Source organism: Somniosus microcephalus, chromosome 2 (genome assembly GCF_052327205.1).
Source record: "Somniosus microcephalus isolate GS21.2 chromosome 2, FLI_Smic_1.0, whole genome shotgun sequence".
Taxonomy (NCBI): Eukaryota; Metazoa; Chordata; class Chondrichthyes; order Squaliformes; family Somniosidae; genus Somniosus; species Somniosus microcephalus.
This window is the reverse complement of record NC_140988.1, coordinates 347,303,148-347,328,629: the sequence shown is the minus strand read 5'-3', so window position 1 is coordinate 347,328,629 and position 25,482 is coordinate 347,303,148. Positions and strand designations below refer to the sequence as shown.

The window sequence follows — 25,482 nt, the reverse complement described above, 5'->3', positions numbered from 1 at the left end:
GGACATCCCAAAGTGCTTTACAGCCAATGAAGCACTTTTGAAGTGTAGTCACTGTTGTAATGTAGGAAATGCGGCAGCCGAAAGGTAAACAGCAATGTGATACTGACCAGATAACCTGTTTTTTAGTCATGTTGGTTGAGTGATAAATATTGGCCTCGGCACCAAGAAGAATTCCCCCGCTATACTTCGAAATAGTGCCATGGGATCTTTTACGTCCACTTGATAGGGCAGATGGGGCCTTGGTTTAATGTCAGTACACTTAAAATTCTTACCATAAATGACACACTTGTTATTTATTTTCTCTGTTATTCTTATTTTACTTGAGTGGTAAACTTATCAGATTCCTGTGTCCGCAGTGACCCACTGTTCATTTGGAGCTAGGAACCAGGTTTGATGAAATAATACAATTCCTATCTCCGTTGATGTTTCACTTAGGCAAATGCACCATCTACTGTGCAATGGAGCCATACCAGCCATGAATCTCCCACATTCAATCCTTGGCCTGTGCTGAGTTAGCTAATCTCAACTTGGGAAGGGGAAGTCCGGGTTCCCATTCCTGACTGCATTCCAGCAACTCCTGATAGAAAATGCATGTGCAGGTGTCAGATAAGGACAAACTGTGATGCACTATAGTCAAATACTCTGCCAAGACTCTACCCCAAGTTTCACGTGAAGAATCACCACTTGATTTTATAGAGAAACTAGTGAGCCCATTCTGCTTCATTGAATACCCTAATAATGACTGCGTGTGGTGTCCTGGGATAGACTGGTAGTTCTCAATAGTTTAAAAAAAAATAGATTTGTAATGCTGTGCTTTTAAAGTGCATTATTCCTGTGCAGCACTAACATCAACTTTGGAGGATGCTCTCGGTAGAAGTGCCCAAGTAACACTCAAGGCAATTGAAGCTCAGGATTCAGCACTAGAAGCCATTACCGCTCATGCCCAGAGGTTAAAGGAAGCCATGGATGATTCTGAGGTAAAACCTATGAAGACGGAATTTTTAAAATGAGATGTTATTGTAAGGAATTTTTTTTAATTTTTTTTAAGGCATTTATAATTGTCTTTTTCGTGTAGGGAAATTGGCTCATGTGTACTTGTTCTTTCCTGCATGGCAACGTATGTGTCACTGAGCCCCTGATACAGCACAGAAGGAGGCCATTTGGCCCATTGTGCCTGCGCCGACTCTTTGAAAAAGCTATCCAGTTAGTCCCATTCTCCTGCCCTTTCTCCATACCCCTGCAAATCTCTCCCCTTCAACTGTTTATCCAATTCCCTTTTGAAAGTTATTACTGAATGTGCTCCCACCACCCTTTCAGGCAGTGCGTTCCAGATCATCATAACTCGCTGCGTAAAAGAAATTCTCCTCATCTCACCTCTGCTTCTTTTGCCAACTATCTTACATCTGTTTCCTCTGGTTACTGACCTGTCTGCCACTGGAAACAGTTTCTCCCTATTTACTCTATCAAAACCCATCATGATTTTGAACACCTTTATTAAATCTCCCCATAACTTTCTCTGCTCTCAGGAGATCAACCCTGGCTTTTCTAGTCTTTCCACATAACTGAAGCCCCTCATCCCTGGTACCATTCTAGTAAATCTCCTCTGCACCCTCTCCAAGACCTTGACATAATTCCTAAAGTGTGGTGCCCGGAATTGGACACAATACGGCAACTGGGGCCTAAGCAGTGATTTAGAAAGGTTTACCATAACTTCCTTGGTTTTGTACTCTTTGCCTCTGTTTATGAAGCCAAGGGTCCTGTATGCTTTTTTAACTATCTTCTCAACTTGTCCGCCTACCTTCAAAGATTTGTGTACGTACACCCTCGGGTCTCTCTGTTCCTTCACCCCCTTTAAAATGTACCATTTAGTTTATATTGCCTCTCCGCATTCTTCCTTCCAAAATGTATCACTTCACACTTCTCTGTGTTAAATTGCATCTGCCATGTGTCTGTGCATTTCACCAGCCTGTCTATGTCCTCCTGAAGTCTGTTTCTATCCTCCCACTGTTTACTACATTTCAGAATTTTGTGTTTTCTGTAATTATGCCCTGTATACCCAAGTTCAGGTCATTAACATATACATCGAAAAGAGCAGTGACCCCAGTGGGGGACACCACTGTATATTTCCCTCCAGTCTGAAAAACAACCAGTCCCCTTTTTTGAACAAGGTTGTAAAATTTGCAATCCTCCCGTCCTAAGGCACTGCTCCCACATCTAAGGATTGGAAGATTGTGGCCAGGTCCTCTGTAATTTCCACCCTTCCCTCAGCAATCTAGGATGCATCCCATTCAGACCAGGTAACCTTTCTATTTTGACAACTGCCAAACTTTTAAGTACCTCCTCTTGATCTATTTTTATTCTATCTAATTTCTCTATTACCTCTTCCTTTACTGTGACATTGGCAGCATCCTCTATAGTACCTTCGCCATTACCTCTGCCTCCACAAGACAATCTCCTTTTTGGTGCCGTCTCATTATTCCTCTGTGTATCACGATTGTCACCTTTATCCAAGTCCAAAACCAGACCGAGGACAGGGCAGGATCAGAGAGTAGAATGATGAGTTGAGTTCTGACATTTGCTTTCCGATGATAAAAAAAATTAATTGAAAACAATGAATAAAGTGGAAAAATAGGTTTTGCGTATACTTTCAAAATCTCCAGACAGCTCACTTAAAAACTGAACTGTCTGGTCCAAAACACTCCAGGTGGCAGCTGTGATCCCAGTGCATTGTCTGTGCAGCAGTCCTGATCCAGGCAGCAGCATGGATCTGTTACTGAGTACGAAAATCTCTGCTGTGATGTGCTTGTTTGCTTCACCCTACGTGGTAAATGGTCTGGAGCATAATCCTGTGTCAAAAGTTGTTTCTGTTTTGTTGTAAATAAGGAATATAAAGAAAGAACTTGCAATTTATATCATGCCTTTCATGTCCTCAGGATGTCCAAAAGCACTTTACAGACAATGAACTATTTGTAAGTGTAGCAATGTTCCCTTTAAGCTGCGTGGCCGCGCAGCGCTCTCAAGGCCCCGCGCAGCTGGGGAGACGGCTTTTCAATAGAAAAACCGCGCAGGCGCGGAATTTTGAATGGCCCGTGCAGCCCGTTAAAGGGGTCGCATGGGCCAAAAAAAATTAGAGGGAACATTGAAGTGTAGGCAATGTTATGTAGGCAAATATGGTAGCCAATTTGTGCACAGCAAAGTTCCACAAACAGCAATCAGTTAATCTGTTTTTGATGTTTTGAGGAATAAATGTTTATCTCGTTGAAACGTATAAAATTCTGACAGGGCTAGCCAGACTGGATGCAGGGAGGATGTTTCCCCTGGCTGGGGGCTCTAGAACGAGGGGTCACAGCCTCAGGATACGGGGTAGGACATTTAAGACTGAGATGAGGAGAAATTTCTTCACTCAGAGGCTGGTGAACCTATGAAATTCTCTACCACAGAAGGCTGTGGAGGCCAAGTCACTGAATATATTTAAGAAGGGGATAGATAGATTTCTAGACACAAAAAGCATCAAGGGGTATGGGGAGAGAGCGGGAATATGGTATTGAGATAGAGGATCAGCCATGATCATATTGAATGGCGGAGCAGGCTCGAAGGGCCGAATGGCCGACTCCTGCTCCTATTTTTTCTATGTTTTTCTATGTTTCTACACTAGGAGAACTTTGTTCTATTTATTTGGGATGCCTTTCAGATTTACTATATCATTGTGCAGAAGATTCCTTCTTTTTGTGATTAAATCTGTTCTTGTCAGAATACCACAGATCGAAAGTCAGAACAATGGCGAGCCTTGGAAAACGCTCTGAATGTCCGCAGCAAGGTTGTAGGCAGAGCCACTGAAGCACTGACGAAGGCCAAGTAAGTTTGAGTTTTCTGTTCAGTTTGTTTTTAAAGTTCAGTTTCCTTTTGTATTAGAATAGTAGCTACCTTTTTGTCATGAATTCTTAGTTTACCATGTTTATGATTTGCCCTAAAATCAAGAGAAGTGCTGGGCAACGGATATTCAGGGGGAGTTGTGTAAGGTTTAGTGATGGGTAACACCAACATTAGCATATTGAGTGAAGCAGATTGGGGTTAAAACTTTTCTTTAAAGTTGCACAAATCATCTAGCTTATCCTTATTGATAATTATGGATAATTCTTCAGATATAAATTTAGATGGGTGAGAGCAGAAATACCTGTCAGTAAATGCCAGGAAAAGCACTTCCATGAGGCAATTAATTGGATTAGAGAATCGTAGACTTTTATAGTACAGGAGGAAATTTGGCCCCTTGTGCCTATTCTGGCCTTCTAAAAGTGCTATCCACTTAGTCCCCTTCCTCTGCCCTCCCCCCCCCCCCCCGACCCGTTTACATTTTTCTTTTTCTAATATTTATTCACTTTTTTAAAAGCTAATATAGATTATCTTTTTTTAAATTCATTTATGGGATATGGGTGTCGCTGGCAAGGCCAGCATTTATTTCCACCATTGTTTCTGGAGGCACCGTTCAAGTCCTAATAACCCTCTGAGTTTAAAAAAATAATTTCCTAACCATATTGGTGGTCTTAAATTCATGCCCTGTGGTTACTGGCTCACCGACCAGTGAAAATAGAAGAAAAAGGCAATGTTGGCGAACAAGTACAATGTTATTGAGAAGAAGCCGGGTACAGAGAAGATTTTTCTCTGGGCCATGAAATTGTTGTGGGGAGTCACTGAGTAGAGGCCGAGGCACTGGCGAGGGAGTTGTCTCAAGTTGTTGTGCACCTCTCAATGATGGATTCATAGCAACATTGGTAGAATCTTGAGAATGTTTTAATGCCTGAATCCAGAATGCCACAAATAAGGAGTGAATGGAAGATAAGTATATTGAACTGTTACTCTTGGATCATGTATTTGCTTAAATGGAGTAGTAACATATGCTAAAATGAGTCCCAGAGCATTGTGTTATTAAAGGGAAGTTGATAGTGAAGTGAGTAAAAACACTAACCTTTCTTTATAAATGTGAACTTAAATGCAGCCCTTACGAACTAGACGTTACTCTGAGTAGCTGACGACACTAGTGCTTCAGCATGACTAACCAAAAAAATGAGATGTGACTCGTGTTTATCATATGCTCTTTATTGTTTTTGTTCAATTTTAGAGAAGAATTGGACAACCTTCGGAATACAATTGAAGAAGCCAAACAGACTCGGATCTCTGCTGTTAGACCACAGCTTCTGGCTGCAGAAGAGAACCTCCACCACATGATGGTGGATCTTGATCATGTAGTAAGGAAGGTAATAAGCAGCTTACATTTTTAAAAAATTAGATAAGACTCTCTTCCTCTCCCTCCTCTGTCAAGTTTTCGCTCCTTTATCAAAGGCAGCAATTCGTGCTAAGGTACAATTTGACAAGGAGCAGCAACTTTCAACATCTCGCCAAATTGGCCATTCCTCTATCAGCTAGACAGTGAGTGTTGGTGGGCTGTTGACTGAAGGGACGTTGACCAATCCTACCGTCCGCTTGGGTGTACTCCAGAAGAAATTCTGGATAGCGATCATAAATGGAGGCCCTGTCTAGTTTCCCTTCTCTACTGTGGGGCTACTCAGTTATTGTAGCATTTCCGTCTAACTTGACATTAAAAAAAGTCCAAATTTGTATTGAAGTTAGGAATCATCACGCAGTCTCCTACTCTAACTCATTCTTTTCCAGGACCTCTAAACCCTGGAACTCCACGCCTCTCTTTCTTTCCTCCTATAATCTTCATGCTACTTAAAATAAAATAGTCTTTGAAAACAAGCCTTAATGGATGGCCAAATACCGAAGCTGCTTGATTGTGTTGTCTTACAATATACGGGTTGTAGACATCAAACTTTCCACATAAAACTTTGCAGCTCTATTTCAGCGAAAATTTACATGACCATCTGTCTTTTGAAGAGCTGAAACAATTGACCAGGTTTGTCGCTACTTCCCATACTGTGTGCAAGCATAAGTAAGAAAACTGTACAGTATCTTTGTGGGAACTTGGAAAATAAATTAAAAGGTTGATACTACCATTCTGCAATATCACAAATGTAAATTTTTTGTTAAGCCATTACTTGCACATTTAAGTATTAGTGATATTTTATGCACTGCAAGCCTTGTTATACTGTGTATCAATTGATATTCCTGTAGCCAATTCAAGAGGGTAACCAAAACTAGTAATAACTCCGGTCTTGGGGTGCAGTATACTGTCAGTAATCCAATCCCAGGGGTATCGAATGCAGACCATCAAGTTTTGTGGTTTATGCCTTGCACTGCATTGAAAGAAATAAAGAAAGTCTTGCATTTATATAGCGCCTTTCACAACCTCCGGACATCCCAAAGCGCTTTACAGCTAATGAAGTACTTTTGAAGTGTAGCCACTGTTGTAATGTAGGAAACACGGCAGCCAATTTTGCGCACAGCAAGCTTTTGTGATTTTGATTGAGGGATAAATATTGGCTAGGACACCAGTAATAACTCCCCTACTCTTCTTCGAAGTATTGCCATGGGATCTTTTGCATCCACCTTTAGAGACCAGATGGGGCCTCCGAAAGACGGCATCTCTGACAGTGCAGCATTCCCTCAGCACTGCACTGGAGTGTCAGCCTAGATTGCTGTGCTCAAGTCTCTGGAGTGGGACAGCCTTCTGACTCAGAGGCAAGTGTGCTACCAACTGAGTCACAGCTGACACCGCATTATATTACAGCTACTGGTCTGAGACCGCTAGTTCCAGATAGGCAGTGCCTTGATGACAGGTACTTGACCTGACTCAAACTGTAATTTTCCTGCCCAGGAGAGAATTCTGTGCATGTGTGCAGTATACAGAACTCTTCACCTAGTGTTTAAAACTTAAATGTTCAGAGATCGTGAGTGGGAGAGTCCATGCTCTAAATGTTTAAATCAACTACTGGCGGGCTTTAAAGGCGCCCAGGAGGCTAAAGAGATGCATGAGAATTTTGTCAGCCAGGTTTGATAGCACACTGGAATTCTACTTCATGCGGTGCAAAACCCAAGCGCAGATTACCTACTCCAGGGGGTCTTGCACCTCTTCTTTCCATAGTTGGGTTGGGTCCTGAATATACTGTTATACCACAACCTTAGTATGGAGCTGCTTTAAAATGACAATAAAAGCGCAACCGTAGACAGCTGGCAACTCGAGATTTCTGGATGCGAATGCTGATCTGGCCATTTAAAAAAAAAAAAAAAAAAAAAAAAAATTCCAGCTTATCCTCCATGAGGCTGAAAATGCCCCAACATTATAACAAAAATTCTGTTGAGTATCAGGAATAATTATTACTGAAACAATTAACCTTAAATAGAAAGTTTTAAAAACTTTCATTCTTGTCTCTTTTTTTCCTATTTTTCTTTAACAGTATTTTACAGTCATTACTTGTGCTACTGAGTTTAACTTTAATTTTACCGTTCAGAAATAGAATCCTATCTCTTACCTTGCCTGCACTGTTCCACTGCCCATTTCGGACCTGGGACTCTCATAAGTAAAAGTCGACTTAACAGAAAAACTGTTCTAAAGGCTTACTAACCAACTAATTAGCAGACTGAACATTAATGCTAACCTGCTTGTGTCACTGGAGCAACCAGGTCAACTGTTTGATACCTTTATATTCAGGTTGGCATTTTCAGGTTGACTGAAGTACTCCATGTAATAAATCACCAGAAGTCCAGGGCTTAACCACTCTGAGCCCCGGGATTGAATTACACTTGCTTGGAATTCTGGCGACACTATTTTATTCTTTATAACCAGTATTCTCCAGCAGCTCTCTCTCTTCCCAGATTGCACTGCTTCTCAGTTTGAGTAATTGTGGTATCTTCCTGCTGAAGTATTTGCTTTTTGTTTAGGTGCAGGCAGCTCAATCTGAAGCCAAAATAGCTGTTCAGTACAGTGAGCTGGTGGCTATGGCCAGGGATGAATTCAGGAAGGAACTGGAGAGCATCACTCCGGATGTACAGCCTGGTTGGAAAAATCTCAGTAAGTACAGTATTTGGTTCTTGCGTTGTCATTTTAATTAAGTTGCATTTTACAGTCAAATCCAAATCAACAAAAGGCACAATTACACGTGGCTTTTACTTAAGTATTGTTTCCATAAATTTGCTTTTATGAAAGTGTTTGCGCCTACATAGCAGTGCACAAGAAATTCACAGTAGTTCTAGATTTTAAAAAACAATGTTTTCAGCACACAACCAAAGCAACAACAATGCAAAAGGAAGGTACTTTTATTTACAGTAAGAGTCTTGAAGAATATTATTAGCCTTTGTTTCTGTGGCATGTGCAGCCAGGATTGTTAAACTTTTGGTTTATTTTCGCATGCGTTTTTCAGATTTTAATACACAGATTTGTTTAAGAAAAGATTTGAGGGGGCACATGATTGAGACTTTTAAAATGCTATGAAGAATTGATAATGCAAGCAGGTTACTTGGACTGAGCTAGAAGATGTGAGTATAAAATTAAGACCTAAAATTAAAAGGTTTTCCTCCAACCACACAGAATAGGATGAGGTTGTCTAACCTGTGACCATAGGGCCACGTGCAGCTCTAAAAGCCCAAGTAACTCCGTGCTATTTGTACTAATTTCTTACCCACGAGTTTGTTCTGTTTGCATTTTTTGGGCCTGAAGATTTGGAAAGGGCGGTTTTTAGTGTTGCTGCCTCATTGGTGGATGCATTCTCAATCATAGCACTAAGATCTATGAGCAAGTTGAGATATATGCAAAATAATAGGAAGATTGATTTAGCCTTTATACGTGGGTTGTGAAGACAGAAGATTCCATACTTCTGGAAAAGGGGATTTGTGGAATAGAATCTTAGCTGCAGCAGCTCACACCTCTTGGGAAAAAGTGGCCCAAAAAAGCTGTACCTGAATTAATATCTGGTTAGGAACAAGATTGATGGCTATAACGATAAGCATTAGCAGAGATAAGAACATAAGAAATAAGAGCAAGAGTAGACCATACAGCCCCTCGAGCCTGCTCCGCCATTCAGTAAGATCATGGCTGATCATCGACCTCAACTCCATTTTCCTGCCCTCTAGAGTCTAAATATCTATATCTCAGCCTTGAATATACTCAAAGACTCAGCATTCACAGCCCTCTGGGCAGAGAATTCCAAAGATTCACAACCCTCTGAGTGAAGAAATTCCTCCTCATCTCAGTCTTAAATGGCGGACCCCTTATCCTGAGACTATGCCCCCTAGTTCTAGACACTTCAGCCAGGGGAAACAACCTCTCAGCATCTACCCTGTCAATCCCCTTCAGAATCTTGTATGTTTCAATGAGATCACCTCTCATTCTTCTAAACTCCAGAGAGTATAGGCCCATTCTACACAACCTCACATCATAGGACAGCCCTCTCATCCCAGGAATCAATCTAGTGAACCTTCGTTGTACCGCCTCCAAGGCAAGTATATCCTTCCTCAGATAAAGATGAGCATTAGCAGAGATGATTGAATACTCTGTGGCTCCTGGTACCAGCATAATGTCAAGCAGTGACTGGATCGGACAAAGTCAGCATGGATTTACAAAAGGTAAATCATGCTTGACTAATCTACTGGAATTTTTTGAGGATGTAACTGGTAAAATAGATAAGGGAGAACCAGTGGATGTGGTGTATTTGGACTTTCAGAAGGCTTTCGATAAGGTCCCGCATAAGAGATTAGCGTGCAAAATTAAGGCACATGGGATTGGGGGCAAGGTATTGACTTGGATAGAGAACTGGTTGGCGGACAGAAAGCAAAGAGTTGGAATAAACGGGTCGTTTTCCGAGTGGCAGGCAGTGACTAGTGGGGTACCGCAAGGATCGGTCCTAGGACCCCAGCTGTTCACAATATATATTAATGATCTGGACGAGGGAATTGGATGTAATATCTCCAAATTTGCAGATGACACAAAGCTGGGTGGGAGGGTATGCTGTGAGGAGGATGTCGTGAAACTCCAGTACGATTTGGACAGGTTGGGTGACTGGGCAGAAACATGGCAAATGCACTATAATGTGGATAAATGTGAGGTTATCCACTTTGGTGGCAAAAACAGGAAGGCAGATTATTATTTGAATGGCAATAGATTTGGAGAAGGGGAAGTGCAGAGAGATCTGGGTGTTCTTGTGCACCAGTCGCTGAAGGTAAGCATGCAGGTGCAGCAGGCGGTTAAGAAGGCAAATGGTATGTTGGTCTTCGTAGCAAGAGGGTTTGAGTACAGGAACAAGGATGTCTTGCTACAGTTGTACAGGGCCTTGGTGAGACCGCACCTTGAGTATTGTGTGCAGTTTTGGTCGCCTTACCTGAGGAAGGCTGTTCTTGCCATGGAAGGAGTGCAGCGAAGATTCACCAGGCTGATACCTGGGATGGCAGGAATGACGTATGAGGAGAGATTGTGTCGATTGGGCTTATACTCACTGGAGTTTAGAAGATTGAGAGGGGATCTCATCGAAACCTATAAAATTCTGTCAGGCCTGGACAGACTAGATGCAGGAAGGATGTTTCTGATGGCCGGGGAGTCCAGAACCAGGGGTCATAGTCTAAGGATAAGGGGTAAGCCATTTAGGACTGAAATGAGGAGGAATTTCTTCACCCAGAGAGTGGTGAACCTGTGGAATTCTCTGCCACAGAGGGCGGTGGAGGCCAGTTCATTAAATATATTCAAGAAAGAGTTGGATATATTTCTTAATGCTAAAGAGATCAAGGGATATGGGAAGAAAGCAGGGACAGGGTACTGAATTTGGATGATCAGCCATGATCTCATTGAATGGCGGAGCAGGCTCGAAGGGCCGAATGGCCTACTCCTGCTCCTATCTTCTATGTTTCTATGTCAAGGAAGGCAGCTGACCTGGGCGAATAGTGTGGGATGTGAGGTTGGATGGATGTCCTTGAATTGCCTAGCATTTTCTTTTGGTGGGTAACCTGGAGAAGCTAGCAGAATCTTTTGTTGGGAGATTAAATGAGAAGGGTCGAGTAAATTGTCGAGTTGATTGTACACATTCTGTGATGGAACATGCTGAATGGTCTTCTGTGCTTTCGTTTTTATAATTCCTTAAATTGCTTTTGGGAGGTTTTCAGCATAGAGGGAATTATCTGTGTATTTGGTGATGATAAAGTAAAAAGCAGATTAAGGAAATATTAATGGTGTTCCTCTCTTTCCCTACTTGTAATTCCTGATTTTCATAATGGTTTGGCCTTTTAAATTCATGTTTCTTTTAAAAGTAACATATTAAGACAATCATCAAAAATAAAAAGTATATTGGGGAGATGAGATTAGAAGGGCCAAAAGAGAATATGAAGAAAGACTAGTATAGATAATATAAAAGGAAATAGTACAACTTTTATAAGCATGTACAGGAAACTTTGTGCTATCCGGCACCGACGGGACCGAGCTGTTGCCGTTCCCTCAAAACTGCCAGACAAACCAGCGCTAATGTTGAAACATACGGAGATTTTGATCTCCGTATCTGGCAACAAACCCTGTTGCTTAGCAACAGCTTCTAAACAGTCGGCCGTACTCTCTCTAGTGTCTCTGTAGCTTAGCAATAGCTTCAGCGAGACCTTGCAGAGCTTGACTGTTGAGAAAAAAGCAACGAAAAGAAAAAAAACCTAATGAAACGGCTCCTGATTTTTGCCGGTGGCTTGAGCTTGCCGGACATTTAGCCTCCGGATAACACACAGTTTCCTGTATAAAGTAAAAGAATCGTTAGAGAAAGTAGGACCACTCCGCGATAAAGGAAAAAGCCCAGTTGTGGAGGATGAAGGTTGCAGGGATATTAAATAAATATTTTACATCAGTTTTTACAAATGATGGAATTGAGAATGTGTGTGATTTATTAAAGGCAAGTTGGAATGTGGTAGATATCGTGTGTATGGATTTTCAGGCGTTTGAAAAGATGTTTCACAAGAATCTTGTCAGAAAAATTCAGGTATATGGTACAAGAAGAAATGTAGCAACATCGGCTGGAAGGTTGGTGATGGACTGGAAACAAAGTTAGGATAAATGAAAACAACAGAAAATGCTGGAAAAACTCAGCAGGCCAGGCAACATCCGTGGCAACATGCCTGGCCTGCTGAGTTTTTCCAGCATTTTCTGTTGTTATTTCGGATTTCCAGCATCTGCAGTATTTTGCTATCGTATTAGGATAAATGAACATTGCTCAGATTGCGGCAATGTTGGAAGTGGGTCAGTACTGGATCCACTTTTGACCTTGTAGATATAAGATGATTTGGACTTGGGCAGAGGGAACATAATATTTACATTTGCTGATGACACAAAAGTAGTTGGTTTGACAATCAGCAAGGAGAACTGTCAAAGGCTTCATGAAGATATAGACAAGTTCATGTAATGGACAGACAGGTGGGAGATGCAATGTAATGTGGATTAAGTGCGAGGTAATAGATTTTGGCAGGAAATACAAGGAATGGGAGTATATACACGGTGGGAAGACACTGAACGATGTGGATGAACAGTGACATTAGGGTCCTAAACCTGAACCTGAACAAAGCAAACTACGTGGGTATGAGAGGCGAGTTGACTAAGGTAGGTTGGGAAACTAGATTAAAAGATGTAACAGTAGAAAAGCAATGGCAAACATTTAAAGAAATAATTCATAATTCGCAACCATTAAACACCACGGGAAAAATGGTCCAACCGTGGCTAATGAGAAATTAAAGATAGTATTAGATTAAAGGAAGAGGCTTGTAATATTGCCAAACGAGTAGTAAACCTGAGGATTGGGAGAATTTTAGAATTCAGCAAAGGAGGACCAAGAAATTGATGAAGAAAGGAAAAATAGAATATGAGAGTAAACTAGCGAGAGACATAAAAACAGACTATAAAAGCTTCTATAGGTATGTAAAAAAGGAAAAGATTAGCTAAAGTAAACGTGGGTCCCTTACAGGCTGAGACAGGATAAATTATAATGGGGAATAAGGAAATGGCAGAGAAATTCAACAAATACTTTGTGTCTGTCTTCACGGATGAAGACGCAAAAAACTTCCCAGAAATGGTGGACAACCAAGGGTCCAGCGAGAATGAGGAACTAAAAGAAATTAGTATTAGTAAAAAAATAGTACTGGATAAATTAATGGGACTGAAAGCCGATAAATCCCCTGGACCCGATGGCCTACATCCTAGAGTTTTAAAAGAGGTGACTATAGAGATAGTGGATGCCGAGGTTGTCATCTTTCAAAATTCCATAGATTCTAGAATGGTTCCCGCGGATTGGAAGGTAGCAAATGTAACCCCACTATATAAAAAAGGAGGGAGAGAGAAAACGGGGAACTACAGACCAATTAGCCTGATATCAGTATTAGAGAAAATGCTAGAATCTATTATTAAGGACTTGGTAACAAGGCACTTAGAAAATGATAATAGGATTGGCCAGAATCAACATGGATTTATGAAAGGGAAATCATGTTTGACGAATCTGTTAAAAGTTTTTTGAGTTTGTAACTAACAGAATAGATAAGGGGGATCCAGTGGATGTGGTGTATTTGGATTTTCAGAAGGCATTCGATAAGGTGCCACAAAAGAGGTTATTAAACAAAATTAGGGCTCATGGGATTGTAGGTAATATACTAGCATGGATTGAGGACTGGTTAATGGACAGAAAACAGAGAGTAGGAATAAACGAGTCATTTTGGCAGGCTGTAACTAGTGGGGTACCACAAGGATCAGTGCTTGGGCCTCAGCTATTCACAATCTATATCAATGATTTGGATGAGGGGACCAAATGTAATATATCCAAGTTTGCTGATGATACAAAGCTAGGTGGGAATGTAAGTTGTGAGGAGGATGCAAAGAGGCTTCATGGGGATATAGACAAGCTAAGTGAGTGGGCAAGAATATGGCAAATGGAATTTAATGTGGAGAAATGTGGTTATCCACTTTGGTAGGAAAAATAGAAAAGCAGAGTATTTTTTAAATGGTGAGAGATTGGGAAATGTTGGTGTTCAGAGGGACCGGAGTGTCCTTGTACATGAATCACTGAAAGTTAACATGCAGGTACAGCAAGCAATTAGGAAAGCAAATGGTATGTTGGCCTTTATTACAAGAGGATTTGAGTACAAGAGTAAAGATGTCTTACTGTAATTATATAGGGTCCTGGTGAGACCACACCTGGAGTATTGTGTACAGTTTTGGTCTCCTTACCTAAGGAAGGATATACTTGACATAGAGGGAGTGCAACGAAGGTTCACCAGACTGATTCCTGGGATGGGGGGATTGTCCTATGAGGAGAGATTGAGTAGACTAGGCCTATATTCTCTAGAGTTTAGAAGAATGAGAGGTGATCTCATTGAAACATACAAAATTCTTACAGGGCTTGACAGGGTAGATGCAGGGAGGATGTTTTCCCTGGCTGGGGAGTCTAGAACCAGGGGTCACAGTCTCAGAATAAGGGGTCGGCCATTCAGGACTGAGATGAGGAGAAATTTCTTCACTCAAAGTGAATCTTTGGAATTCTCTACCCCAGAGGGCTGTGGAGGCTCGATCGTTGAATATATTTAAGACAGAGATCGATAGATGTTTGGATATTAAGCGTATCAAGGGATATGAGGATAGTGCAGAAAAGTGGAGTTGAGGTGGAAGATCAGCCATGATCTTCTTGAATGGCGGAGCAGGCTCGATGGGCCGAATGGCCTACTCCTGCTCCTATTTCTTATGTTCTTATGACCCTTAGGATTTCAAACAGATAATTGTCCAAAAGTGAGAGTGCGGGTAGATAAAACCATAAGAAGGTTAACAGAATTTTGGGTTTTATAACTAGGTTATAGAGTACAAGAGTAAAGAAGTAATGATAACTTTGTACAAAACCTTGGTTGGGTCATAGTTGGAGTACTGAGAGTAGTTTTGAGCGCTTCACTATAGAAAGCATATTAAGGCCATAGAGGGCTTGCAGGATAGATTCACCAGGACACAAAAGCAAAATACTGCGGATACTGGAAATCTAAAATAGAAGCAAAATGCTGGAAATACTCAACAGGTCAGGCAGCATCTGTGGAGAGAGAAACAGAGTTAACGTTTCAGGTCGATTACCTTTCACCAGGATGATGCTAGGGAAGGGAAAGTATAGTTATAAGGAGAGGCTCGAGATATTAGGACTATTTCCACTGTACCAGTGAAGGCTATGAGGAGATTGAATAAAATATTTTAAAATTAAGAGGAGTTTTGATACAGTGAATAGGTAAAGACTGCTTCCTGTAGTTAGGGAATCAGTGATGATGGGTCATCAATTTAAAATAGTCACCGAGAGCGAGAGGAGAAATGTCATTACGTGGAGCATGGAATGCTTTGCCACAAAATGTGGTTGAAGCAAAGCCTATTATACTTTTTAAGGGAAAACTGGGTAAATATTTGAAGCAGAAGATACAGGGACATAGAGAGAGAGCAGGGCAGTGGAATTCATTTTGGATTGCTCTTGCAAAGAGCTGGCACACACCTGATGGGCTGAATGGCCTCGTTCTGTGCTGCAAGCTTCTAGGGTTATAAGTCTTGTATCTTTGCTTACTGAGAGATTACTGCTCCTTTTTTAGTCTTCAAACCATGCTATAGTAATTAAAATTCTTTACATATCAGTCAGCAGGCTAAAAAAAATAATCATGTTGTACGGGGACCCTTGGGTCAGAGCGATCATAACATGATCGATTTCTCACTCGAAATGGAGAGCGAAGAAATTGACTCAGAGACTAAGGTCCTGAATTTAAACAAGGGGAATTATGATGCCATGAGACGGGAACTGAGTAGGTCTGATTGGACAACGTTCCTGGGAGGACTGGAGGTAGATAAACAATGGCAAACATTTAAAGATAGAATGACAAAATTGCAAAAATTGTTTATACCAATCTGGCATAAAAGGAAATCTAAAAAGGTGACTCAACCGTGGATAACAGGGGAAATTAGAGACAGCATAAAATCCAAAGATAGGGCGTATAAAATAGCCAAAAAAAGCGCCAGAGCGGAAGATTGGGAACAGTTTAAGATAGAGCAAAGGAGGGCAAAGGGCATGATCAAGAGGGGCAAAATAGCTTACGAAAACAAGCTGGCGGAAAATATAAAAACTAACTCCAAAAGCTTTTATAAATATATCAAAAGGAAAAGACTGGTGAAAACCAAAGTTGGTCCATTGCAGTCAGATACGGGGGAATATATAATGGGAAATAAGGAAATGGCAGATCAACTAAATGCATACTTTGGGTCAGTCTTTACGAAGGAAGACACAAAAAACCTCCCTGGGATATCGGGAAAAATAGGGACATTGGCAAAGGAGGAACTGACGCAAATCAATATCTCTAAGGATATGGTGTTAAGGAAGCTAAAGGGATTGAAGGTGGACAAATCCCCAGGGCCTGATAACATGCATCCTAGGGTACTGAAGGAGGTGGCCCTAGAGATAGCGGATGCACTAAGGATGATTTTTCAGAATTCATTAGACTCGGGAACAGTGCCGATGGATTGGAGGGTAGCTAACGTTACCCCACTATTCAAAAAGGGGGGTAGGGAAAAAGCAGGTAATTACAGACCTGTAAGCCTTACATCAGTTGTGGGCAAAATGCTGGAGTCCATCATTAAGGATGAAATAGCGGAGCACTTAGCAAATGGGGACAGGATAGGACAGAGTCAACATGGATTTACAAAGGGTAAATCGTGCTTGACTAATCTATTGGAATTTTTTGAGGGAGTAACTGGTAGAATAGATGGGGGAGAGCCAGTAGATGTGGTGTACCTGGACTTCCAAAAGGCCTTCGATAAGGTCCCACATAAAAGATTAGCATGGAAAATTGAGGCTCATGGGATAAAGGGGAAAGTTTTGGCGTGGATAGGGAACTGGCTGTCAGATAGAAAACAGAGAGTTGGAATAAACGGCTCATTTTCTGAATGGCAGGCAGTAACAAGTGGGGTACCACAGGGATCTGTCCTGGGCCCCCAGCTGTTCACAATTTACATTAATGACCTGGATCAGGGAGTCGGATGCAGCATTTCCAAATTTGCAGACGACACTAAACTAGGAGGGGGGGTGGGCTCAGAGGAAGAGACCAGGAAGCTCCAGAGCGATTTGGACAGACTGGGCGATTGGGCGGATAAATGGCAGATGCACTATAATGTGGACAAGTGCGAAGTTATCCACCTTGGGTGCAGGAACGGGAGGGCAAATTATTATTTAAATGGCAATAGATTGGGAGAGGGGGAAGTACAGAGAGACCTGGGTGTTCTTGTACACCAGTCACTGAAGGCGAGCATGCAGGTGCAACAGGCGGTCAAGAAGGCAAACGGTATGCTGGCCTTCATAGCAAAAGGGTTAGAATACAGGAACAGGGATACCTTGCTGCAGCTGTACAGGGCACTGGTGAGACCACACCTCGAGTACTGTGTACAGTTTTGGTCGCCTCATCTGAGGAAGGATGTTCTTGCCATGGAGGGGGTGCAGCGGCGATTCACCAGGCTGATACCAGGAATGGCGGGAATGACCTATGAGGAGAGACTATGTAGTTTAGGGATGTACACACTGGAGTTTAGAAGATTGAGAGGGGACCTCATAGAAGTGTATAAAATTCTGACAGGTCTAGACAGACTGGATGCAGAAGGAATGTTTCCCTTGGCGGGTGAGAACAGAACTAGAGGACATAATTTAAGGATAAGGGCTAAACCATTTAGGACAGAGATGAGGGGGAATTTCTTCACTCAGAGAGTGGTGAACCTGTGGAACTCATTGCCACAGAGGGCAGTGTACGCCAGCTCATTAAATATATTTAAGAGGGAATTAGATATATTTCTACGGGCAAAAGGGGTTAAGGGTTACGGAGAGAAGGCGGGGACGGGATACTGAATTAAAGGATCAGCCATGATCTCATCGAATGGCGGAGCAGGCACGAAGGGCCGAATGGCCTACTCCTGCTCCTATCTTCTATGTATCTATGTATCTATGTTATGGGACTGAGTAGTTCAGCTGATTAGTGCACGCAGGCCTTCCATGCCTCAGACCTTAATATGAATTCAGCTCAGCTTCCATACTGGCTGCAATGTGAAATTAGCTTGCCAGTCTTAGCCCAGTTGCTAGTAGGCATGGCCCCCAGCACAACACTACTTGGCACCAATTGACTCAGAAGCCACAGGCTGGACAGACATGGGAAGTGGAAAATGTCCTACTGGTGCAGTAGAGGTGCTCTTCTACAATTTGGGCCCACAGAAGCCAGTTGAGGTCAAGGGACAGTGACTGTAACGCAGTACGTGACCTGGCGGTGTTTGGTATTCTCTTTCTGTAAGCTTGCCTTTATGAATCCTGCAAAATTAACAAGAAGTTTAAAAGGAAGAAAAAAAGCCCAGTTGATTTAAATCATGCCTTGAGATTAATCAGGCTAAAACTCGAGGTGATAATAATCACTGCTGCACAGCGAATGTTGGCCCATCATGAATGTAAAATTAAAGGGAAAGTTATTTTCTTCCTATGCTTTGTGCTATCTGTAGGGGTAATAGTAAGAAAATGACTAAGTTAGAATAACTTGACATGAGCAGAAAGCATCATGGTTTAATTGGTATAGGGGCTATAGTTAATGTGTAGACAGGCGAGAGTGAGTATCTGAAAGCCAGAGGTATTTCTGTGCAAAGACAGACTACTTGAGCAAGATAAGACAGCTGGTGTAGTAATTAACTGTATGCTTGTGGACAATAGACTCTTGGATGAAAATTGTATCACATGAATTAAGTTTAAGATGGTATGGGGAGTTTCTCTGGACACAGACGTATAATGGAGAAAGTGCTGACACAGCACAGATCGGAGATATTTCCTTGAACAATACCAGGCTAAAAGGGATGAACTCAGTTGAACAGTACGGAACACAACCTTGTGAAGCACAGATAAGAAAGCGCTGACTCCAAGGGTCAACCTGACTACTCGGGCGTGTGGAATGTTAGGAGAACAATGAACAAATGGAACCACAGTGCGCATGCGCAAGAGGGAGTTAGTTGTCTACATGACTACTGCCGTACTTGCGTACTGAACTGTATAAAAGATACAACACATTGGGAAATTGGGAACTTTAATGATCAGGCCCCCTTGTTCTGGATTCCCTCTCCAGAGGAAATAGTTTCTCTGCATCTGCCCTATCAAATCCCTTTATCATTTTAAAGACCTTGATTAGATCACCCCTTAACCTTCTAAACTGACGAGAGTACAAACCAAATTTATGCAACCAGTCATCTTAATTTAGGAACATAGCAGTTGCTAGATGAAATCTAGTCCATCTAGTTCGCCTTCTACCATCCTGGTAGTAGCATGATAAAACAATAATGGAGTTATTGACTAATTTAACCCTTTTAAGCCCTAGTATCTTTCTGGTGAACCTGCACCCCCTTCAAGACCAGTATAATTTTCCTGAGGTTCGGTGTCCAAAACTGAACGCAGTACTCCATGTGGGTCTGACCAAAGCTCTGCGCAACTGAAGCATCACTTTCTCACCTTTATATTCCATTTGCTTTTGTGACAAAAGTGGAAACTGAGGATGGGAGACCTCTGGCCTACACTGACCCTGTCTTGAAGGGGAGCCATCCTTTGAGGGCACATCCTTTGCCAAAGGCCTTTTATAGTGAGGACCTAGATTAAATAGTTGAAGAATAAGACTTGTATACATGGCATTGAACTTAGACGTGTAGAGAATTGAGGACATCAAGCTAACTGTCCATGTTGGTCCTTCTACCAATTGAAGGCAAATTTTCATCAAATAGCTCATATGGAATCTCTGTCTGGAAGGTGTTATTTGGAGATCGAATATGTGAATATAAGCTCGTATAGTCAATATTTGGCGCTACCTCTATTGGGTTGCAGAGCTGTACCTTGAACTGGTGTGTTCATGCTGAGGTCAGGCTGGTGGTAGTGCACTCACGGGTTGTGCAGCTGACCATGTTGTTCAGGAGGAGTTCTATGTACCTGCTGTCTGCCGAGCAAAGGCTCAAAGCCTTGCTGGTTAGTTGTCTACTGACTAACAAGTGACTATCCTCTTTGGGGGGTGGTATGGGTAAGCAGTGTCTCTTTGGCTCCGGGATATCATGATCTGTTGATCAGAGATCGAAACTGAGTAAAACCTCTGACAGAATTGGTAATCCAATTCTTGTGCCAGGCTGATCGACGTTACTTCAGGATGCTATTGATTATTGACCAGCCAGCGTAGCTCGTTGCTGGGTCCTGAAGGTGGAGACCTGTCATTGGTGTTGGGATTCTTACCACTTTCCAGATAACCCCTTAAGCCAGTACATTAACTGGTAGGATGGCCTTAGCTGGAGAAGCAGTAAGAATTTTACATGTACCCTGTGCTGGTAAACTGTGTGGCTTTAGCTGGTTAGACTCTAGCAGTATCCCTATGAACACTGTGGAGTGAGGGTGACATCTTTAAGCCTTGGCCAACCTGGGCCTAGCCTTGGGTAAGTGAGATGTGTAAGCCTTTTTAAGCACGGTTATGGATTTACATGCATGACAAATACCTGACTAAGAAGAAATAGATTGGCTCATATTTACCAGGCACTAGTGTAGTGGTCATGTTACAAGACCAGTAACTCAGAGGCCTAATAATCCAGAGAACGTGAGCTCAAATACCACTGGGTTCAGTTTTTTAAAATGGAAAAACGGGTACCAGTAAAAGTGACCATGAGAAAAAGTGACTGAAATAACCCAACTAGTTCAGTAATGACCTTTGGAGAAGGAAACCTGCCATTCTTACCCAGTCTGGCCTATATGTGACAACAGCATGGTTGACTCTTAACTGCCCTCTGAAATGGCCTAGAAAACCACTCAGTTTTATCAAACTGTTACCAGTGATTCAAGAAGGCCCACCACCTTGTCAGGTCATCTAGGGATGGGGAATAAATGCTGGCCTTGTAAGAGACGTCCACATCCCGAGAATAGTTTTTTTTAAAAATTGGTGTGTATTGCAACTAAAGTTTTTGCAGCTTGGGTGGAGAATTATTGTTGCCCTTTGCTGGTATAAATCATTAAACTTGGCTGCTGATGGATTTTTATTTATGCATGGCTTTTAGAGTGTTCTGTTTAGAGTTGATAACATTCCCAGTTTATCTAATGTTTGATGTATTTTATTTTTCCTAACTTCTGCTGTAAATGTTATTAAAGAAAAAAATTGACGGGCTTCCTTACTAAAATGAATGTGTAGTGTGTGTTCTCATTTGCACTGTAACAGTTTGCCTGAGTGACTTCTAGTGGTGCTGTTGTCAACTCGCATTAATTCTTCCCACCCTTTTCATTGCAGAGGTGTCTGATTTAGGTGAGTCTGGCTAGTTTGTTGTACATTCTTACGAACCCACTGAGCTTAAGCTACTTTCATTACAGTGTGAGATCCTTGCATAGTTAAGGACTCTTCAGCAAAATGAGGGGCTTTTGAAATCTTTGTCACTGTAATTCAGGAAGTATTGTGATCCTCCTTCCCCCCCCAACCCAACAAGATTCAAGGAAACCGTGAGTTTCCAAGTATAAACAGAGTACTTACAGAAATTGTAAAATGTTGAATACAACCCAGTGTATAGAAAGTGTTGAAATATTTGTGCATTTAGTGCTTCTAGTTGAAAAAGACTATAGAAGTATTTAAGGTGTATTTACATTTTATTCATAAGAACACACAAAATAGGAGCAGGAGTAGGCCAATCGGCCCCTCGAGCCTGCTCCACCATTCAATAAGATCATGGCTGATCTGATCCTAACCTCAAATCTACTATCACTCTACATCCCTCCCGAACCCATGTGATCTCCTGGGAGAGGCGAAAAACCAGATTAAAAAACCCAATGGCCAATTTGGGAGAAAAAAATCTGGGAAATTCCTCTCCAACCCATCTAGGCGATCGAAACTCGTCCAGGAGATCACTGTCCTTATATTTTCTACAGTACTTACCTTCTGTAAAAGGTGATCTCCACCCCAGCCAGGAACAGGAATAGAACCATCTCCTGAAATCTAACACAGAATTAGAACACAAGAAGTAGGAGCAGAACCAGGCTACACGGCCCCTGGGCCCGCTCCGCTACCCACAGGGCCATGACCGTTCCGAACATAGACTCGTCCAATTTCCTGCCCGCTCCCCGTAACCCCTAATTCCCTTTACTTCTAAGAAACTGTCTATTTCTGTTTTAAATTTATTTAATGATGTAGCTTCCACAGCTCTCTGGGGCAGCAAATTCCACAGACCTACTACCCTCTGAGTGAAGAAGTTTCTCCTCATCTCAGTTTTGAAAGAGCAGCCCCTTATTCTAAGATTATGCCCCCTAGTTCTAGTTTCACCCATCATTGGGAACATCCTCACCACATCCACCCGATCAAGCCCCTTCACAATCTTATGTTTCAATAAGATCGCCTCTCATTCTTCTGAACTCCAATGAGTAGAGTCCCAATCTACTCAACCTCTCCTCATATGTCCACCCCCTCATCCCCGGGATTAACCGAGTGAACCTTCTTTGTACTGACTCGAGAGCAAGTATGTCTTTTCTTAAGTATTCGACCATGCTCCAGTTCTATAATTTGTAAAGAAACTGCTGTTTATTGGGAGACGGTGGCACATTGGAATACAAGACACTGCCAGATTAAGTCAGCTGTAAGGAAATAGGCAGCTTGAGAATAAAAATATCTAGCTTGGAGCTTTCCTTATAGTTTAGTGGATAAATGAGTCATAAAGCACCGAGCTAGAGACTAGAAGAATCCTAGGTTCGATTGTCACTATGAGTCAGCTGATTTCAGTGAGGCAGTGGTTTGTTGTTAAAATTTGCCGTAAACCCTGGGAAGTGAGGGGAAAATTGGATAGGTTAATCCTGCTGGAAAATTGCATTTGTGGAGGCATCTTTTAGGACTTGATCATGCTCGGCTGTGATTCCTCCCACAATTGAATAACCTGTTGATCGTCAACTGCCTAGGCTCATATGAAGAATCACTACTTGGGCATGGTACTGAATGATGCTGTGCCTGTGAAACCATTAACCCAGCATAATTCAACACCTTTAGGGAAAGAGGGGGAAAGTTGCAGGGAGATGGAAGTCAAATTGTACTGCTGGTACAACAGGAGATCTTTAGAACTTGCAGCCTAGGAACCTGGTGAGTGCGATATAAGGGACCCTGTTTATTACATGAAGTAGGAGCTTTTGATGCTGCCACTGACAGCAAAATGGGGGAGCAAGGCTCTAGCATTATCATTGAAAGTTTTGCTGAGAATCAAATAGAAATGAAGAAGCAGTTTCTTTATACTGAAATCTGGCTGCATGACTTAAACACTGTCTAAATTACTGGGTTGGAGTTCTAACATCCAGAATTACAGTGACATGCATTACCTCAGGGCATTTTATACTTCTATTCCACATTATTGATAGTGAAGTTACTTTCCTTAGCATACCATTGTAGTTTGTAAGATTACACCCAAAATGTGAAGTGATGTATAGTTTTAGATGTAGCTGTTAATTCGACAGATGAGCTACCAGAATTTAAGGCTTTGGATCATTTATTGTCCCTGTGCCAAAGAAAGTAACACACTTTTGCTGATCAGAAAGTAACACATTTTTGAAAATCAAAGCTAGCTTAACCTGATTCCAAGATTGGATCTGATCCCTGTTTCTAATGTCTTAATTGGTGCCTGTTGTCTTTTGTGTGTATGTCACATTTGTTTAATATTCAAGTTTAAAAACAGAATTGGAATTATATGTCACTCTGTTTTATAACCAGTATGGCACTTAACTGTACCATAAGCAATGATTTATGGATGTCTTTTCCTTCAATATGTGGTGAATAATGCTTGCCTAATTTCTGTTTTAAGGATTGTTCACAGTGCTGCAATTACCGATCGGTTATTGCTAACCCAGTAAAGTTTATAATATGCCACTCTTATTTACCATGGCAGCAAATATAATTTCACACGTTTTTGCAGAATGCTTTCTCAAAGGGAATATACACAAGGCTTTCATATTACAATTTATAATTACTATTAATGTCTTTTACATAGTGTTTTTAAAAGACTATTTTTAAGAATGGAAACCAGTTTTAAAATATTACCGTAATCCTAGAAAATATCCCATATAATATCAAAAATATATTTATTTATTTATTTATTGGAAAAGTTTTTCCCTTCCTCAACATTACTATGTACATAGCATACTTTCCAAGTGTGGGTTTGTAAATGTGAGCTGCTAAACTGAGCTTTCTGCAAATTCATATATTGTACTATATACGTAAAGTAACTGGCATGTAGATGTGTCATTGAGATTTTAATTGTGAATTTTTTTTGTCTGTTTAAATTTTTGTAATACAAAACAATTTTAATCCCAAATGAATGGTTGTTACCTAATTTGCTAATCCAGAGTATACTTTTTCCACGCTGTTTTTTAATGATGTTTCCAAACTGTAGCTGGCCAGCTGAGCACTGATGACCTGAACTCCTTGATTGCCCATGCCCATCGTCGTATTGACCAGTTGAATAGAGAGTTGGCAGAACAGCGTGTGCGGGAGCAGCAGCGCGTTGAAGTGGCGCTTGAGTACCAGAGACTGGAGGATAAGAAAACTTTGGAAACGGCAGTGACAAAAGCTCTGGAGCATTATCGATCAGAAATCCTTCTTGAAAAGGACAAAAAGGCAAGGCAGAAGCTCCGTCCTGCATGGGTTTTACTTAACATCTTGCAGACACAAAGTACATACAGGTTATTATAAACACTAGTCAATTAATCACTGCATCATCAACCAGACCTTGTCCAGTTAAAATTTGGAAAGCTGCACAAAGCTTAATTTCTCACATTCCTTCCCAGTTCATAGCTTGGGTGATAAAGTAGCAAACCATTTTGAAATCTCTACCACTGTTGCTGTGAAACCAGTTGAGGTCTGTGTGAGAGGCTTGGAAAAGTGCTGTCCTTTCACATACTTCTTCCCCAAGTGGGAAATTGCAACTGGAAACCTGTACCCTCCTCCATGGAGCACTAAATGTCCTCTTGTGCAGTTATTCAATCGAAACACTGAAGAGTACCTGGGGAAAATACAGATTGGTTATGATTTTAGTGAAACCAAGACGCTGATGGCTGCAATGCAGAGGATTTCTCTTTCAACCCCAGATTCTACTGATGCTTCATGTCCCTTTATGGTCTAAGTTTTGCCAGTTCTGGGACCATTGATGGAGTGTTTCACAACCATGGAATGCTCCATTTTGGAGAGGGAGGAAAAAAGATTTGATGTTGTCCACACCGTATAATGTCAGCTGATGCAAAGTAACATTGACACTTACTAGAATGCTCCAGGATAAGACCCCATGGTGTCTTTATCCTTGGCTATCTGTCCGCAAAATATAGTTCTGTATCTAATGTTTAAAAAGAATTTTGGTCTTTGTGCTTTGAGGATTAAAGCAATGTTTCAGCACCCACCCTGATCACGCTACCCTCCGCATGGTGAAGTATTTATTCAATGTAGAAAGATGATAGGTAGGGTGAATGAGAGGCTGAAAGGGGAGATAATTGGGTGCAAAGGGAGAGCAGAAATTTTTGATGTATTATAAAAACA

General features: G+C 41.5%; 1 protein-coding gene across 2 annotated transcripts in view; it reads left to right on the top strand.

Moving 5' to 3' along the window:
* immt (inner membrane protein, mitochondrial (mitofilin)) overlaps positions 1-25,482 on the top strand; it is a 60,869-nt gene that overhangs the window by 26,245 nt on the left and 9,142 nt on the right. For both annotated transcript variants that reach the window (XM_085975492.1, XM_085975491.1), the window contains 5 exons: positions 841-977; positions 3,752-3,855; positions 5,117-5,252; positions 7,837-7,966; positions 24,347-24,570. In XM_085975492.1, coding sequence (XP_085831618.1) covers positions 841-977; positions 3,752-3,855; positions 5,117-5,252; positions 7,837-7,966; positions 24,347-24,570 — 731 coding nt within the window. The remainder of the gene's footprint in view (positions 1-840; positions 978-3,751; positions 3,856-5,116; positions 5,253-7,836; positions 7,967-24,346; positions 24,571-25,482) is intronic.